The sequence below is a fragment of the Leucoraja erinacea genome, chromosome 7 (genome assembly GCF_028641065.1).
Source record: "Leucoraja erinacea ecotype New England chromosome 7, Leri_hhj_1, whole genome shotgun sequence".
NCBI lineage: Eukaryota > Metazoa > Chordata > Chondrichthyes > Rajiformes > Rajidae > Leucoraja > Leucoraja erinaceus.
In genome coordinates this window covers 42,017,195-42,036,983 of record NC_073383.1, presented here as the reverse complement: position 1 = coordinate 42,036,983, position 19,789 = coordinate 42,017,195, and the positions used below count along the sequence as shown (strand labels likewise).

The following is a 19,789-nucleotide window of genomic DNA, read 5'->3' as shown; positions in this document are numbered from 1 at the left end:
AAGGTCCAGAGAAGGTTTACGAGAATGATCCCAGGAATTAATGGGTTAACATCAGATGAGCGTTTGACGAGACTGAGCCTGTACTCGCTGGACTTTAGAAGGATGAGGGGGTCCTCATTGAAACTTACCGAATAGTGAAAGGCCTGGATATGGTGGATGTGTAGAGGATGTTTCCACTAGTGGGAGAGTCTAGGACCAGAGGCCATAGCCTCAGAATAAAAGGGCGTACCTTTAGGAAGGAGATGAGGAGGAATTTATTTAGTCAGAGGGTGGTGAATCTGTGGAATTCATTGCTATATCAGGCTGTGGAGGCCAAGTCAATAGATATTTTTAACGCAGAGATTGATAGATTCTTGATTAGCACGGGTGTCAGGGATTATGGGAGAAGGCAGGGGAATGGGGTTGAGAGGGAAAGATAGATCAGTCATGAATGAATGGCAGAGTAGACTTGATGGGCTAAATAACTTGATGCTCCTATCATTTATTCAGATTCAGATTCAGATTCAATTTTAATTGTCATTGTCAGTGTACAGTACAGAGACAACGAAATGCATTTAGCATCTCCCTTGAAGAGCGACATAGCAAACGATTTGAATTTAAAAAAAAATAATAATAAATAAATAAATAAAAAATAATAATAATAATAATAAGTGTCCGGGGTGGGGGGGGTGATTGGCAGTCACCGAGGTACGTTGTTTAGTAGAGTGACAGCCGCCGGAAAGAAGCGTATATATGAACATAGAATCTTGTCATTGGTTGCACCATGCTATCGTGCATCCCTCAGTATGTACTCCTGCAGCCTGGAATGTGCCAGTCAGTTGACAGCATTCCCTTACAGAGGTGTTGTACTGAAAGAAGAAAGTTTTGTTAGAACTGATGAAAATTAATCCACCAGCAACATTAAGAGATTTTCTCACCACAGGCACTACATGACATGCTGAAGTGGTACCTCCTCTCTGTCTTTGGTTTTTATTTAAGATTTTCTACACCCCAATATTTTGCTTTTGTCGTGTGATATTGCTAATTGCAGGAGGCTGCTGCGTCAGATTATCAGATGTGTTTCCACGTTATAAGAATAACTGGAGTGCAGAATCACATTTGTTTCCATTCTCTGTGCTCGTCATCATATTGATGATGCTGATATCGCCCAGAGTCATTCTCTAGTCGTGGTGCAGTGAGCATTCACAGTGTTCCCGCTGACTCTGATCTCTCAAAAAGCTTATGCTGCAAGTAGGGGAGCCAAGAAACAAAGATTGCAAAAAAGGAATGTGGTGCAATGCATTTCAAATAAATCAGGATGTAAAATATTAGAAATGCTCAGCGGTAGGGAGCAATGACCTTTCATCAAAAATGACAGAGGCCACTAACCTAAGAGAATACATTATTTCCTCTTTCCACAGATGCTAAGCAATTATATTTTTTGTTCTGTTTTTAAATCGGATTTAGTATTCTGTTCTGAGTATATTAAACTTTTCCATAAAATTTACTGCAGTCAGTCCAGAGTACCTAACAAGTTAAAATCAGCAATGTCCTTTGTAGTTCCATGTGGAAAATACAAATTACTCCTGGTGTCCTGTTGCGTGTTACTTTCCAACATATATTTCCAATGCAGTCTGCATGACGAACTGTGACTTTTATTCCCGTATTACATTAACATTAGCATATTAAATAACCTCCGTTTTTGCTAATTTTAGTGCCTGGTTGTTATGATTGCTAAGCAACTGATTGTGCCTCAGTGTAAAAATTGGCATTCATTCAATTCATCTGAAGAAAAGTGGTTTGGAATCTGCCCTTATCATACCCACTTCTCTCCTGCTAATATATGCCAAAAAGATTGCCATTTGAATTATCTTTGAATTACCTTTGAATTATCTTCTGCTTTAAGTGCTGGAGGTTTTGCTTCCATAATATAAAGTGACCAAAATTTTAAGCCTAAAGAAGAGACATAAAATCTGTTGGAATCCGTAGATCCTTCCTATTTTTTTGAAGGCACTGATCCACATTGTGTTGTAAGAGCTCCAATGGCAGTCACATGAACTGCAGGTCTCACCTAAAGGCCATGTCACCAACCGTTCAGTTGCTACTCGGATCCATACTGGGAGTGTCAACATGGAGTGTGCTGTAGAGTAGTTTGCTCGAGTCATTTGGAGTGATGACTGGGGAGCCAATGTATGGATGTGCGGTGGTCCAGTTATTTGACTAATAGAGTTAAAGACCAGTGAATTTTAAGCAACTCAAATCACCCATGACAGCTAAGAAATTTAAATTATTGAAAATAAAGTTAATCACATCTGTTTAAATCATGTCATCAGAGAAGGAAGTTTGGCATTCTTACTGAATTTGACCTACATGTACACCAAGACCTCCAATATGGTTGATACTTAATTGCCTCTCAGTTCAGGGGAAATTAGGAATGGGCAATAAATGTTGACATTGCCAATGAATCTGCATCCCAGAAGCAAATAAATAAAATATAAAACGTGTTGGTTCCCTGTCGCACGCTGGGCCCAACGCAATATTCCACCACTCACCCATAGCCCCCAACTGCACAGGCGCAGCTCATTTCCCCTCATCCCCAGCACTCTCCCCCTCTCCTTTTCACCCTCCCTCGTCTTTCCCCTCTCCTCCTCCCCTCCCCACCCCTCCCTCACTGCTCTCTACCTCTCCTTACCCTCAGTTACTCCCTCCCTCCCTCCATAACTCCTCTCCCCTCCCTACCCTCCTCCTATCCCTCTATCCCCCACCTCCCCCACTCCTCACCTTTCCCTCTATTCCCCAATCCCTACCTCCCCCATTCCCCCCTCCTCTACTCCCCCCTCCTCTCCCTCTATTCCCCCTCCTCCCACACTCTCCCACCTCACCTGATCCCTCTTCTTTTCCCTCTCCTACTACCCTCCCCCAATCCCTCTCCTCTCATTTCCCCTACCCTCAGTCACTCATTCCCTCCCTCCATAACTCCTCTCCCCTCCATACTACCCTCCTCCCTCTATGCCCTCCCCTCCCCCACTCTCCCTCCCCAGGATCTCGAGGTTGCTGCTCCTCTCCCTTCTTGTGTGCCCCGGAGGAGCATCAGCCTTTGGCGCCTTCAGAGCCAGGCCTCGGATCGGCCCGGAAGCATGTGGGCAGAAGGGGTGTGTGTGGGAGGGGGGGTGGGGGGGAGAGCTCAGAGAAAAGGTGGGGGAAGAGCCATGAAGGAGAGGGGGGTATCATGGAGGAGGGGGCAGGAGCCATCGAGGGGGATCAGAGGGGAAGGGGCTGGATCTTCGGGGCATTGTGATGACGGTGCGTTTGGGACTCAGTGGGTGCTGGATGCTCTTCTCCGCTGGGATCAAATTCGCCACTTTCCGTTCGGCGACATCTACCGTACCGCTTTCGATCCCTCCGAAATTTGTGTCCGATTGGAGACCTCCACCTCCATTCATAGCGCCCCTCAGCTCCAGTAAAGACGCAATGGCGCAGGAAGTGGCAGGAGAGGAGACCAATCTGCATGGTGCTAACTGGCAGGAGAGGAGATTGCGCAGTTTTGAAGATTTTTAAACCTCGCTAACTTTTACAATATACCACCGATCGGAAAGCAACTTGTTGCACTTGCAGCTCAGGAGAACGGTGAGTCAGCTGGCGAAAATTATAGCTCTATCGCGTACAGTTTTTGCGCAAATAGAAAAAACCGCGCAAACCGAATGAGCACAAGATCAGAGCTTTAGTTATGTACAGGTGTCCCAACAGAGCAATTAAATTCTTACTTGCATCAGCACAACATAATATCTCAACATAATACTCTGTCAACAATATAATAAAGGAAAAAAAGTTATATATACTGTATATTGTAATCATAACACTTGAGGCCCTTACTAATCAACCATCCATCAATCTCCGACTTAAAAATACCAACCAACCATCTGGACAATGAATTCCACAGATTCACCACCCCCTGACTAACAAGAATTCCTCCTCATCTCCTTTCTAAAGTAAAGCTGTGCCTTCTAATTTTAGATTCAATCACTTGTGGAAAAATCCTCTCCACATCCACTACTCTTGGCGATGGTAAAGCCATTGAATGAAAAAGCTTTGACTCTGTCTTAGAACTTAGAATGGTACAGCAAAAAATAGGGCCTTTGGCCCACAATATCTGTGCCAAACATGATGCCAAGACCAACTCTGCCTACATATACTCAATTTCCCTCCATTCCCTGAATATCTATATGCCCATCCAAAGGTCTCAAATGCCACCATTGGCATCGCCTCAACCCCCATCTCTGGCAGCGCCTTCCAGACACTCCCCATCCTCTGTGTAAAAAGCTTGTCCCACACATCTCCTTTACACTTTGCCCCTTTTATCTTAAAGCAAAGCCTCTAATATTTGATTTGTCCATTCTGGGAAAAAGGTTATGACTATTTTTTCTATCTTTGCCTCTCATTTAATTTTGTTTAATCAGGTCTCCCCATAACCTCCATCATTCCAGTAAAAACAATCTGTCTGTCCCACCACTTCCCGCAGCTAATACCGCCTAATCCTGGCATCATTCTGGTAAACCTCCTCTGCACCCTTTTCAAAGCCTCCACATCATAACCGTAAATCGGCAACCAGACTGCACACAATACTCCAAATATGGCCAAAACAAAGTCCTATAAAGCTGCATGATGACTTCCTAACTCTTATATTAATTGCCATGACCAATGAAAACAAACGTACAATATGCCCTCTTTACTATTCTATCTACTTGTGTTGTCATTTTCAGGGAGTTATGAACTTGGACCCCAAGATCCCTCTGTTCATCAATACAGTTAAGGGGCATGCATTAATTGTATTTTTTTCCCCTTACATTTGTTTTCCCAAAGTGCAACACCTCCCACTTGCTCGGATTAAACTCCATTTGCCATTTCTCTAGCTGATCTATATCCCACTGTATAATCTCTTGTTGGAGATGGTTAGTCTCTGGCCAATGTGTGGCAGGGGTGTACATGGCCATGCTGCATGCAAACACAGTGAAAAAGATGATTGATATGGCAGTGGATGTTGTCTACATGGACATTAGTAAAGTTTTTGACAAATAAAACATTTTGCAATTTGATTAGGGTGGCACAGTGGCACCGCTGATGGAACTGCTGCCTCGCTGCTACAGACCTGGATTTGATCCCGACCTCTGCTCCTGTCTGTGTGGTGCATGCACATTCCTCCTCTGACCACGTGGGTTTCATAGAAACATAAAAAAATAGAAAATAGGTGCAGGAGGAGGCCATTTGGCCCTTCGAGCCAGCACTGCCATTCATTGTGATCATGGCTGATCGTCCCCAATCAATAACCCTTGCCTGCCTTCTCCCCATATCCCTTGATTCCACTAGCCCCTAGAGCTCCATCCAGTGATTTGGCCTCCACTGCCCTCTGTGCCAGGGAATTCCACAAATTCACAACTCTCTGGGTGAAAAAGTTTTTTCTCATCTCAGACAATAAGGGACTTTGACTTTGACTTTGACTTTGAAATGGCCTCTCCTTTATTCTAAGACTGTGGCCCCTGGTTCTGGACTCGCTCTACATTGGGAACATTTTTCCTGCACGTTGCTTGTCCAGTCCTTTTATAATTGTATATGTTTCTATAAGATCCCCCTTATCCTTCTAAACTCCAGTGAATACAAGCCTAGTCTTTTCAATCTTTCCTCATATGACAGTTCTGCCATCCGAGGGATCAATCTCGTGAACCTAAGCTGCACGGCCTCAATCACAAGGATGTCCTTCCTCAAATTAGGAGACCAAAACTGTACACAATACTCCAGATGTGGTCTTATCAGAGCCCTATACAACTGCAGAAGAACCTCTCTACTCCGATACTGAAATCATCTTGTTCTGAAGGCCAAGATTCCATTAGCTTTCTTCACTGCCTGCTGTACCTGCACGCCAACTTTCAGTGACCGGTGTACAAGGACACCCAGGTCTAATTGTACCTCCTGCTTACCTAACTTAACCCCATTGAGATAATAATCTGCCCCCTTGTTTTTGCCACCAAAGTCTATAACCTCACTTTTATCTATATTATACAGCATCTGCCACGCATCTGCCCACTCACCCAACCTGTCCAGGTCACCCTGCAACCTCCTAACATCCTCTTCACAGTTCACATTGCCACCCAGCTTTGTGTCATCCGCAAACTTGCTAGTGTTGCTCCTAATTCCCTCTTCCAAATCAATAATATATATGGTAAACAGTTGCGGCACCAACTCCGAGCCTTGCGGCACTCCACTTGTCACTGCAGGCCATTCTGAAAAGGACCCGTTCACTCCTACTCTTTGCTTCCTGTCTGCCAACCAATTTTCTATCCATGTCAACACCCTACCCCCAATACCATGGGCTCTAACTTTAGCCACCAGTCTCCCGTGCAGGAAATTATCAAAGGCTTTCTGAAAGTCTAGATACACTAAATCCACTGGCTCCCCTTTATCCATTTTACTTGTCACATCCTCAAAAAATGCCAGAAGATTAGTCAAGCATGATTTTCCTTTCATAAATCCATGCTAATAAATCCTACTCCCCTTAGAATCTTTCTTCCTTTTTGGAATGAAATGATCCTGCGTCTTCTGGATTATGCCCTGAAATCCCTGCCATTGCTGTTCCTCCATAATTCCTGCTCGGATCCTTTGCCAGTCTACCTTGCCAGCTCCTCCCACTTTCCTCTGGGTGCTCCAGTTTTCTCCCACATCCCAAAGATGTGGGGATTTATAGGTGATATGACCTCTGTAAAATTGCCCCTTGTGTGTAGGGAGTAGATGAGACATAGTGGGATAACATAGAAATACTGTGAATGGGTAAGGTTGGCATAGACGCGGAGGGTCATTGGGCCTGTTTCCATGTTTTATCTCTAATAAAAATGTGAATTAAAAAAAAAAATCTGTACGTCACCAGCACAGCTAGCTTTCATGGCCTGTCCCTAATATAGTCATAAAGATAACAGTCGCAGAGTCATTGAGAGATACAGCACAGAAATAGGCCCTTCACCCACTATGTCCGTACTGACAACCACACATGTTTTTTCACCAAAACTATTGTAACCAATTTTATCCTCCCCGCATTCCCATCCCCAGGGGGGAGAGGAGCAGATGATGGACCAGAGCCTCGATCTCATGATAATCAAGTATTTGCACTTGTGCATCCATGTTGGTATGGGTATGTAACCTGTAGAGGAACTCCGAAGTGGTGGTGTTTCCATGTGCCTGTTGTCCTTGTTCTTCCAGGTGGTGGAGATTGTGGATTTTAGAGGAATTGTGAAGTCGGTAGTATCTGGGACCTTCCCCCCCACCATTTCCCCCCAAATTGCTCCCCTCTGTTAACCCCTCCCCCCACCCTTCCCTTCCCTTCCCTGTGCCCCACCTGCACTCTCACCCATTTCCTTCCACTCACCCACCCTCCCCCCATTCCTGCCAATTTCCTCCCTCTGGCTTTACAATCTGCAACTCTTTAAACTGTCTCACACCTTCCTTTCTTTCTTAGCATTGGCCTTTATTCCAACCAGATGCCTATCAAAACCCCACTCCCTTGCATGTGTCAATGTATTACCTGCCAGGGCAGAACTGCTTCCCCTTTTCCAGCTTTCTTCTCTCTCCTTCCCCACGATCATACCCGAAACGTCACCATCCATGTTCTCCATAGATACTGCCTGACCTGTGGAGTTACACCAGTACTTTGTGTCCTTTAGAGTCAATTTAATTGTCATTTGGACCCCTAGAGGTCCAAACGAAATGCCGTTTCTGCAGCCATACATTACACACAAATAGACCCAGACACAACATAATTACAATTTTACATAAACATCCATCACATAGCTGTGATGGAAGGCCAAAAAAAACTTATCTCTCCACTGCACTCTCCCCCCCCCGATGTCAGAGTCAAAGTCAAAGCCCCCGGCTGGCGATGGCGATTGTCCCGCGGCCATTAAAGCCACGCCGGGTGGTGCGAGGTCGCACACCGGGTCTTGATGTTGGAGCCCCCGGTGTGCGCTCGCAAGTACCCGCGGCCATTCCAGCCGCGCGGGGCGGTGTAGTGAGGCCCCGCTCCAGTAGCTCCCCAACCCCGCAACACGGGCGGGAGAATTCTCCGTTGCAGGAGCCCCGAAAAGCGGTCTCTCTCCAGGGAGCCGCGGGCTCCCGGCGCCGCTGTCCGCAGACCCGCAGCAGCAGCCCCCGACTCAGCAGCGGCATCGGCAGCAGCAGCAGCAGCAGCAGCAGCAGCGCTCCTCCACCGCTCCGGTCTCGGCCAGCTCCGCGACGGCAACGGTGAGTCGACACCTGAGTCCCCGGCTTCTTCCTGTTGGAGGCCGCTCCTCGTTGCGGCCTCAACGACAATGGAACCCGACGAGAAAAAAGGTCGGGTCTCCAGTGCAGGGAGAGATTTAAAAAGTTTCCCCCCCCTCCCACCCCACCCCCCCCCCCCCCACACACACACCCCAACAAAAAATAACAAAAACTACATTAAAACACAGACAGAAAATAATAAAAACGTGGACAGACTGCAGAGGCCGCTGCTGGCCAGAGCTTTAGAGGGACACATCAGTTTAACTACCTGTCTCCCCAGGTTACAACAAGTTTCCATTCCTGAGAACTGTTCATAACCCAGTTATGTCAGATATGTGGCCATCTGGCAATATATTGAAATAGAAACATAGGCCATGCGTGATTAAATCAAAGTGTTTAACCACAGATATTGCTGAGAATCCAGTTCTCACATGACAGAGGATACCAGCAGCCCAGCAGCAACTGGCAAATCCATCCTGCCAGTCTCCAGAATGCTCCATCGCGTGAACAGAGTATACATAAGTCGGGTGTTTGTAACCTTGGGAGGATCTGTACAAAGAATTGCTGTGATAAATGGAACTGCCCAGCCTGGTTTATCATGGTCTTTCATGCTTTCAAGATTGCAATGCCAATAGTAACACCTAGCTGACCCATCCTGAAAATTAGCAGGACATTGCAGGTCACGCTTATTTTAACTATGATTCTGCACTGAGAATTTGAAGTAGGTTGAGTGCCATTAGTACGGGCACTGTGTAAGTTCTCAGGCACTAACAGGGTTCACAGTCTAGGTACCAGACTATTAGTCTGAGGTTGATCTCTCCTGTTTGTCCCTTCATGATCCAGCTGCAAAAGAACAAGTTGATGCTGGACAGATGCAAATAAGATGAGCAATGATGATTGCATGAATTTACAAGCTCTGGAGTTCACACTTTCCATCTTTCCACCTCTCTACGTCTTCTCCTATAAGATTCTTTACAAGCCACCTACCAGGTTTAATCTCTATTTATGTGGCTGTGTTAAAATGTATTTGATGGTGCTCTTTGAGATGATGAAAATGCTTGGATAGGAAGTGGATGGAGTAAACATTTAAAATGTAACTACAAGATAATTATTAATACCCAATATATGAAATTTAGCAGAAACTTGGTGCTGCTACATGGAGTGGTTGAAGTACCCTATGAAGAAAGATAATGAACGGTAAAAGAACGTTTGAGAAAGGAAAGAAGTGAAGGCATGTTGCATGGGGAAACAGCGGCATCACTTGTGTGGTGGATAAGCACCAAAATAAACATTTTTTTTTAATAATCTCTGGTACCATTCAAAGGAAAGAAGGAATGGTTGCCAGTGTGCCCTTGGTTTTCAACATGCTATTACTTTCCTTTAGTCTGCAGGTTTTCTTCTGGAGGTTGAAGCTGGCCTTTGAGTGCACCCACTCTTGTCAGAATGGGTGAGGTACGTTGATGAACGGTGCAGAGATATCCTCACCATGTTGCAGATATGCATGCCATGGCTCCAGCTCAAGACTGCACCATCTTTGGCCTTGAGTGGTCTCTTGCTGCTGTTATCTTCAGTTCAAGCGGCCACCACCACATGTCCCAGAAGCTGCCAGTGTTTTGCAAAGAATGGCAAGTTTGTACGCTGCACTGGCAAGAACCTGAAAGAAATTCCCAAAGACCTCCCTGCTGATACTGTGTCCTTACACCTAAACTCCAACAGGATAACCAAAATACCCAACAATGCCTTCAAGGACTTAAACCTACTCAAGGAGCTGGATTTATCCAAAAATGCCATTGAGTCAATAGATACTGGAGCATTTAAAGGAATCCCAGATGGCCTCAAGATGCTCGATCTGTCGAACAATCAGATCCAGAGTGTACCGAAGGAGGTCTTTGGTAAAATTAAAGCGAAGATCCGACTCTCCAACAACCCATGGCACTGTGAATGTACGCTGCAGCAGGTCATCAAAGAGTTGACACTGGACCCAGAGACAGTCAACGACTTCATCTGCCAGTCCTCCGTGCAGGAGGAATACACAGGAAAGCCAATCATTCAGATTCTCAATTCAGGTATCAACTTCTGCAACATTCATCAGAAGACGACTGACATCGCCATGTTCATCACCATGTTTGGCTGGTTCACCATGGTCATATCCTACATCGTGTATTATGTGCACCAGAATCAGGAAGATGCCAGGCGGCACCTTGAGTACCTGAAGTCCCTTCCCAGTACACAGATCACCAAGGAGTTTGACACAATCAGTACTGTACTATGAGGTGGATTATCCTTTGTAGCCTGACACCAATCCAACCTTAATACTGGATGAGTCAGTAGGATTCCTGGCTCAACCACAAGTGCCTCGTTAGCTAATTAGAGATTGTATGCTCTTAGACTTTTTTTTAAATACTTTTTTTGTGCGTTGAAGTTCCTAATAAAGCTGTCAGAATAAATGATTGTTTTGACTTAGTGCATGATTGAACATCATCATCTTGCCATGAGTTTTGTTTACTAACTGAAACCAGCTTCATAGTATAAGGGAGGGCTGATTGCACTAAATCATTGGCCTCAGCTCTAAATTGGGGGGGGGGGGGGGGCGGTGCGAGTGCGTGTGAGTGCGAGTGAGGACAACAAAGTACAATCTGGAAAGGAAGATGTCAGGGAGGTACACAACAATGCTGGAGAAACTCAGCGGGTGCAGCAGCATCTATGGAGCGAAGGAAATAGGCAATGTTTTGGCCCAAAACGTTGCCTATTTCCTTCGCTCCATTGATGATGCTGCACCCGCTGAGTTTCTCCAGCATTTTTGTGTACCTTCAATTTTCCAGCATCTGCAGTTCCTTCTTAAACAGTTAAGTCAGGGAGTTGAGCATAGATGTCGGGATGTTATGTTACAGCTGGTGAGGCCTCACTTGAAATATTGTGTTCAGCTTTGGTCACCCAGCTCAGGAAAGATGCCATTAAGATGGAAAGAGTGCTGAGAAGATTTATGAGGATGTTGGCAGGACTCGAGGATTCCTGAGCTATTGGGAGAGGTTGGACAAGCTGGGATTTTATTCCTTGAAGAGCAGCAGGCTGAGGGATGATCTTATAGAGGTGTATAAAATAATGAGTAGAACAGAAAGGGTGGACGTAAGGAATCGTTTTCCAAGGTAAGTAGAATCAAGGGCATAGGTTTAAGGTGAGAGTGGAAAGATTTAATAGGAATATGAGGGCAACCTTTTCACACAGAAAGTGGTGGGTATATGGATCAATCTACCAGAGAGGCAGATACAATAATTGCATTTAAACGATATTTGGACAGGTACATGGATAGGAAAGTCTTAGAAGGATATGGTCTAACTACAGGCAAATGGGACTAGCTTAAATGGGACATCTAGGGAAAGAATTAAGTGGGATCAGCGCAGAACAAGGCAGTGGGATGGGAAGGAGTGCAGAATTGGAGCTAAACTGAAGGCACCTGTTCGTGATCAGGAATGAACAGTGTGAGTAATACTGTCCTGACTGAGAAATGGGCTGGATGGATAGGGTCTCTCCAGACTAGTTGGGGTGAAGTTGGGAGGTTCGCATGTGGAAGAAATTGATCTGGGCTTGAGGTGGGAATATCCTGGTGCATTTACAGAGGGAGAGTCTTGGTAGAATGGGGAGTAGGGGGATGGTGATGGTGGTCTAGACAAACATAGAAATGGAGAAAAATAGGTGCCGGAGTAGGCCATTCAGCCCTTTGAGTCAGCACAACCATTCAATATGATCATGGCTGATCATCTGCCGTTCCTGCTATTTCCCCATATCCCTTGATTCCTTAAGCCCTAAGAGCTAAATCTCTCTCTAGAAAACATCCAGTGAATTGGCCTCCACTGCCTTTTGTGGCAGAGAATTCCACAGATTCACAACTTTCTGGGTGAAGATGTTTTTCCTAATCTTAGTCCTAGATGGCCTACCCTTTATTCTTAAACTGTGACCCCTGGTTCTGGACTTCTCCAACATCGGGAACATTTTTCTTGCATCCACCCTGTCCAATCCTTTAAGAATTTTATATGTTTCTATAAGATCTCCTCTAATTCCAGTGAATACAAGCCCAGTCGACCAATTCTCATCATATGTCAGTCCCGCCATCCCGGGAATGAACCTGGTGAACCTACGCTGTATTCCCTCAATAGCAATAATGTCCTTCCTCAAATTAGGAAACCAAAATTGCACACAATTCTCCAGGTGCGGTCTCACCAGGTCCCTGTACAACTGCAGTTGGACCTCCTTGCTCCTGAACACAAATCCTCTCGCAATGAATGCCAACATGCCATTCGCTTTCTTCACTGCCTGTTGTACCTGCATACTTACTTTTAGTGACTGATATACAAGTACACCCAGGTCTCATTGCACCTCCCCTTTTACTAATCTGACACTATTCAGATAATAATCTGCCTTCCTGTTCTTGCCTCATATTTATCTACATTATACTGCATCTGCCATGCATCGGTCCACTCACCCAACCTATCCAAGTCACCCTGCAGCCTCATAACATCCTCATTGCAGCACGCACTGCCACCCAGCTTTGTGTCATCCACGAACTTGGAGATGTCAGATTTAATTCCCTCGTCTAAATCGTTTATATAGATTGTAAATAACTGGGGTCCCAGCACCGAGCCTTGTAGCACCCACTAGTCACTGCCTGCCATTCTGAAAAGGACCCATTAATTCCTACTCTTTGCTTCCTGTCTGCCAACCAGATCTCTATCCATGTACTTCCCTACCCCCAATATCATGTGCTCTAATTTTGCACACTAATTTCTTGTGTGGGACCTTGTCAAAATGCTTTTTGAAAGTCCAGATACACCAAATCCACTGGCTCTCCCTTATCCACCCTTGTTACATCCTCAAAAAATTCTAGAAGATTAGTCAAGCATGATTTCCCCACCATAAATCCATGCTAACTTTGACAGATCCTGTCGTCACTGCTTTCCAAATACGCTGCTATAACATCTTTAACAATCAACTCAAGTATCTTCCGCACTACTCTCTCCCTCCTTTCTTTAAAAGTGGGGTTACATTGGCTACCCTCCAGTCCACAGAAACTGATCCAGAGTCGAGAGAACATTGGAAAATGATCACCAATGCATCCACGATTTCTAGGGCCACCTCCTTGAGTACTTTAGGATGCAGACCATCAGGCCTTGGGGATTTATCTGCCTTCAGTCCCAACAGTTTACCTAACACCATTTCCTGACTAATGTGGATTCGCTTCAGTTCCTCCCTCCCACTAGATCCTTAGTCCTCTAGTATTTCTGGGAGAGTATTTCTGAGATTATTTGTGTCTTCCTTAGTGAAGAAAGAACCAAAGTACTCGTTTAACTGTTCTGCCATTTTTTGTTTCCCATTATAAATTCGCCTGTCTCTGACTGTGATGAACCTACTTGGCTTCACTGATCTTTTTCTTTTTACATATCTAAAGAAGCTTTTAGTGTCAGTTTTTATATTCCCTGCAAGCTTTCTTTCATGCTCTTTATTCCCCCTCTTAATTAACCCCTTTGTCCTCCTTTGTTAATTTCTAAATTTCTCCCAGTGCACCGGTTTGCTGCTTCTTCTGGCCAATTTATATGCCGTTTCCTTGGATTTAACACAATCCTTGGTTTCCCTTATTAGCCACGGTTGAGCCGCCTTCCCCGTTTTATTTTTTCGCCAGACAGGGATGAACAATTTTTCGAGTACAAGTCTTCTTTATAAAAATCCCAGTATTAGCTGATACATCTACCAGCCAAGTATATTTGGCCTCACAAGGAACCCAACACAGCCAACCTGGTGATGAACAGATTGAAGGGACAAATCAAGAGGGATGAGAAGATTCAAGAGAGTTTATTGTCATGTGTCCCAGATAGGACAATGAAATTCTTGCTTTGTTTCAGCACAACAGAATATGGTAGGCATGAATACAGAACAGATCAGGAGGAGGAGGAGCCATCTTGGGGAACGGCTGCTAACCAGCAGCCGTCCGTTTAATTCTTTTTTTTTTCCAGTTTTTAGTTAGTTTTGTTCGTCGTTTTTTCGGAGAAATGGACTTCTTATTGTGGGGGGAAGGAGGTAACCTTACTTCTAGGTCCCTACCTGGTCGGTGAGGCAGCTTTTTCTCTGGGCTGCCCATCGACCCATCCTCGTGGCCTACCAGCGGGCTTGGTGCGCCGTTTCCTGGTGGGGACCGCCCAGAACCTCGGCTTCGGTGGCGGCACAGCGCTGGAGCGCCATCGCGGAGTGGGCGATGCCTTGCCTGGGTCGCCGCGCTGGATCGACGCGCTGGAGCTCTGGTGAGCTGGACCGCCGAGAGCAACACCTCCAGGCTGCGGGTCTGCGGAGCTGAGCGGACGACGCCGACATTAACATTGGGAGCCTGGGAGCTCCAACTCGGTGCGTCCTTGTTGGCTTCGGAAGCCGCCAATCCCCTGCTAGGAAGCGGCTGTTCCAGGTGGCCCAGCTGCTGTGAGGACTCTCCCGACGCCGGGGCAAGACCACCCGGCTAGAACGGCCAGGAACATCGGGCCTCCGTTGAGGCAACAGCGGTGGCCTTAATAGGCCTGACTTTTGGGAGAACTGGGGTTGGGGACTGGACTTTTGTGCCTTCCCTCACAGTGCCTTCCCTGTGGGGGATGATTTTTCTGTGTGTAAGGTACTTTGTTAGTCTTTGTCCAAGATGGCTGTCGGAAGAGAGAGTGGATGATGGCGCGCTTTAGCTGCCGCTGCTCTCTCTCTTCACATTGTGTTTTTTTTTTTTTTTTGATTTCATGTCTTTGGAGCGATTTCTATCTTTAATTTGTGTATTGATGATGTCCTTATTATTTATTTTTCTCCGACTATATGTTTTTTTTTCTCTTCTGTTTAATCTTTGTAAGGTGACCTTGAGATTTGAAAGGCGCCCGAAAATAAAATTTATTATTATTATTATTATTATCCATATACCATTATATAAATATATGCACCCATGAATAAATAAACAGATAAAATGCAAAAAAATTGGCTATTAATGTTCAGAGTTTTGTTTGAGTTGAGTTTAATAGCCTGATGGCTGTGGGGAAGGAGCTATTCCTGAACCTGGACGTCGCAGTCTTCAGGCTCCTGTACCTTCTACCTGAAGGTAGCGGGGAGATGAGTGTGTGGCCAGGATGGTGTGGGTCCTTGATGATGCTGCCAGCCTTTTTGAGGCAGCGACAAACAAAAGATTAATTAATGAGACAAACAAAAGATTAATTAAGAGAGGGTGTGAATGGTTATGGCAGCATAGCAGCAGAGGAGGGATGCAAGGAAACTCCAGCAAAATGGAGAGGCAGAGTAAAATAGTGGACATTAATTGGCACAATCACATTCCAACATGCAACCATCAGTGTCAAACATGTCTAGACATTTAGTATACCACACACTAAGTACTTCCAGCCAATAGGTAGACAACTCAGTTTGAATCTATTCTGGAAAGTTTCATCACATAAAATATGATGTCAGACATAATCAATTCTGATTTAATAAGTCACATAGTGAAATCACATTATTGACAGACATCCATCCAATAGCGAATAAGCCAGGGCTGGAGTGGGAGAAACGTTTGATCACTTCAATTTGAATTAGATATTCGCTTCAACTGGGAAATTGTAATGCAGCTTCTAGGTTTAGTTTAGTTTAGAGGTGCAGCATGAAAATGGGCCCTTTGGCCAACACCAAACACCGATCAACAGTTCACACTACTTCTGTTATCCCACTTTTGCACCCACTCCTTACACACTAGGGGCGATTTTACAGATGACAATTAACCTACAAGTCCACATTTCTTTGGGATTTGGGAAGAAACAGGAGTATCTGGAAGAAATACATGCGTTCAAAGGAACAATGTGCAAATTTCATACAGACAGCAGCCAAGCTCAGGATCAAACCTAGGTCTCTGGCGCTGTGAGGCAGCAGCTCTACCAGTTGCACCACTGTGCCACCGTACTCCATCTACCTCAAATCCTAGAAGTGGAGAGATTATCCAGTACATCCGTGCATAATTTAGTAGGAAAGCCCTAAACTTATATTCATTAACTGGGTTGATTTAATCTCCACAGATGCAGCTTGGTTTGCTGAGTATTTATAACTCTATCTGTTTTTTTTGCAACAGATTCAATTTTTATTTATGATTGCAAGAAAAACAGAAGTAGGCCATTTTGTCCCTTGATCCTGCTCAGCCATTGTACAAGACCGTAGCTATACCAATCTTGGCCTCAGCACCACACCACCTTGATTGGAGAATTTAATGGAATACCATTGAGTCATAAGCTGCCCAAGCTAAATATGAGGTGCTTTTCCTCTAGTTTACTCGTGGGCTCACTATAGCAGTGGAAGAGGTCCGATTTTAGTTGCCAGTCTTTAGTTTGCCCCCACCTCACTTCCTGCTTTCTTCCCCATACTACATTGTCTGAAGAAGGATCCTGATCCAAAATGTCACCTATCCATGTTCCCAGGAGATGCTGCCTGCTCCTTGAGTTACTCCAGCACTTTGTGCTTCCTCGACTTCTTGCTAGTTTCAAAATTTGTCAATCTCCACCTTGAGTATATTTAAATACTCTACCTCCACAGCTCTCTGGTACAGAGAATTCCAGTTTGGCAACCTTTTAAGAAAATTTGTTTCTCCCTATAGGGAGGTTTCACGGCAGTCGGGTCACGAACCCATGACCCGTACTGTTGCTACGCTACACCAAATGGATTACACGCGATGAACTGCAGGTAGGCACTTACCGTTGTTTCCAGCGTAGCGGGCCCGTTAAAACCCGCTGAAATTGTCAATTTTTGCGCTGTAAATAATTATAGAAATCGGGATAAGCGTGTGAGGCATTTAGCCTACTTCAGAATTCCAAAAGTGAGGAGAAATGACGGTAGATAGAAATGAGAGCTGAAGGGACAACAACAGCCAAAGTGCTTGGCGAACATTGGCCGTTTGCTCACTGCATTTCATCAACAGTAAAGCATTATTTGTTTTTTATTCTTGATTCCTTTGGCATCTAAAAAGTTTCAGAAGTGATAAATCTGGCTGTAATTTTTTTTAATCGCCCATGGTTCTCGTAGGTTTTTACGTACAAAATGAAAACGCATCTGAAGAAAAATTTACAGCCAGATTTATCACTTCTGAGAATTTTTAGATACCAAAGGAATCAAGAAAAAACACAAATAATGCCTTACTTGATGAAATGCAGTGAGCAAACGCGATAATTCCCAATATTTTCAATGTTTACCAAGCACTTTAGCTGCTTTAGTCCCTTCAGTTCTAGCTTCTCTATACCTTCATTTCGCTTCACGTTTGGAATTCTAAAGTTGGTTACATGTCTCTGACACTTACCCCGACTCCTACAAATTTTTTCAGCGCAAAAATTCAACATTTTGGCGGTTTTTAACAGGTAGGAAAGTACGCGTTTCTAGCATTAATAACATATACCGGAAGTGACGGATGTCTTCCAGTTGGGTTTAGCGACTCCGTGCGTCGAGCCCTATGACCCGGTGACCTTACGTGCAACCCCCCTATTGCCATCTTAAATGGGCAATCCCTTTTTCTGAAGGCATGCCCCCCCCCAGTTTTCAGATGAAACAGTTGATGAAATATTCTCTCAGAATCCGCTCTGTCAATCCTCCTCCATATAGTTTTATTCATTCAATAAGGTAATCTCTCAATCTTCTACATATATTACAATGAACTCAACTTCTTCTGCCTTTCATTATCTGTTATCCACTTCATTTCAGGTATCAAGCAGGTGAACTTCCAATTTAAGTAAATACTGTAACTCTTTAAATATGAAGACTTAAACAGTATACATTACTCCAGGTGAAATCTCATCAGTTCTCTGTGAAGCTACGTCATTTTATACTCTATACCCCTTGCCATAAAGCCCAAAATCCCACTAGATTTCTAATTACTTGCTGTACCTGCATGCTGACCTATCAAGTAAGAGTATCCCTGACCCCTTTGGACCATAACATTTTGTCGTCTCCTTTTAAATAATAATTTGCTTTATCCAAACTGGATAACCTCACATTTTCCCACATAATACACCATGATCAGTTTTTTGCCCAATTGACTAACTCACCAATATTCCTTTTCAGGCTCAGTATCTTCCACACAACTTGTTAACCTACCTATTGCTGTGTCATCGTCACATTGGCTGCTGCACACTCAATCCATTTATCCGAGTCATCAGGATTGATTATAAATACACCTCCCAGACCAGTTCACTCCACAGACTGAATGTTCATGATCTCCCACATTCTGCCAGGTAGATTTGTCTCCAGGGTTGTTCTCAGGTGATTTTAATTTATTCCAGAACACTCGCAGACATTCTGGGATGAGTTCAAAGCTTTACTAGAGTTCTCCCTCGATAGCAGAGACAGGGTTAGGTCAAGGCAGTGGAATGAATGTCTCTCTGGAGCCTCCTACAATGAATTTATGTGATCTCAAGAACAGCTTGGCCTATTTTCAGTAATGCTACAAACTGATGTAAAGCGGATCTACAACTGGAAGAGAGAGATACTGTTTCTGAATTTATGGCTTACGTGCAAAAATATCATCCTACGTTGGGATTGTCCGTGATGACTCGCATCAAGCTATCGAACAAAGTCCCCGCAGCACTAGAATGCTGCCAATACATGTTCAATCGCATTGAGACTCTTTGTCATTGAGCAAAGCAGAATGCGGGTAAGAGCTGCAGAGATTTATTTACAGGTATAGGAATGCAGTTCATATTCCTGCAACACCTCAGGCAGGCAGTATGTGAAAAAAACTGCAAATGTGCTTGGGGTATAATTTAAACTTCCATTTCCAAATAAATATTCAAGAATAGGGAGGCACAGTGGCAAAGCTAGTAGAACTGCTGCCTCACTGCTGCAGCAACCTGGGTTCAATCCTGACTTCAGATGCTTTCCGTGTTGAGTTTGCATGTTCTCCCTATGACCACATGGGTATCCTCCTAGTGTTCCAGTTTCCTTCCAGATCCCAAAGACGTGCAGGTTGGCAGGTTAATTTACACTGTAAATTGCCCCTGTTGTGTAGTGTGCTTGGTATAATCTGGGGGGGGGGGGGGGGGGGGGGGGGGGGGGGGGGGGGGGGGGGGGGGGGGAGGCAGTCGATGGGAATGTGGGGAGATTAAATTGAGTCAGTCATAATAAGGGCTTGATGGTCAGTGAGCCAAGGGACCTGTTCCCATGCTCTATCTCTCGATGAATCTATGACAATAACGTAGCAAAACTCTTACTGTATTTAATTTAAAATAAAGGTATTCTGTAATATATAGTCATATGGTGAATAACATTTAAGCCAATACTACAAAGAATAGTGAGCTCCCTATCTAATATTTATCTCAATCAAATATCACAAAAAAAACAGTGATTTGTTCACTATTACATTGTTTGGCTTGCATAAACTGGATGCTGTAATTTTTCCATTACAACTGCTTTTACATTTCAGCAGTGCTTTATTAGCTGTAATGATTGGCTGAGTTGTGAAAGGAGCTTAATAAAT

The 19,789-nt window shown here is 44.5% G+C and overlaps 1 protein-coding gene across 1 annotated transcript in view; it reads left to right on the top strand.

Moving 5' to 3' along the window:
- lrrc3 (leucine rich repeat containing 3) overlaps positions 1-10,751 on the top strand; it is a 29,143-nt gene extending 18,392 nt beyond the window's left edge. Inside the window, exon 2 of the mRNA XM_055638360.1 lies at positions 9,665-10,751. Coding sequence (XP_055494335.1) covers positions 9,767-10,552 — 786 coding nt within the window. The 5' untranslated portion in view covers positions 9,665-9,766 and the 3' untranslated portion in view covers positions 10,553-10,751. The remainder of the gene's footprint in view (positions 1-9,664) is intronic.
- The last annotated feature ends 9,038 nt before the right edge of the window (positions 10,752-19,789 follow it).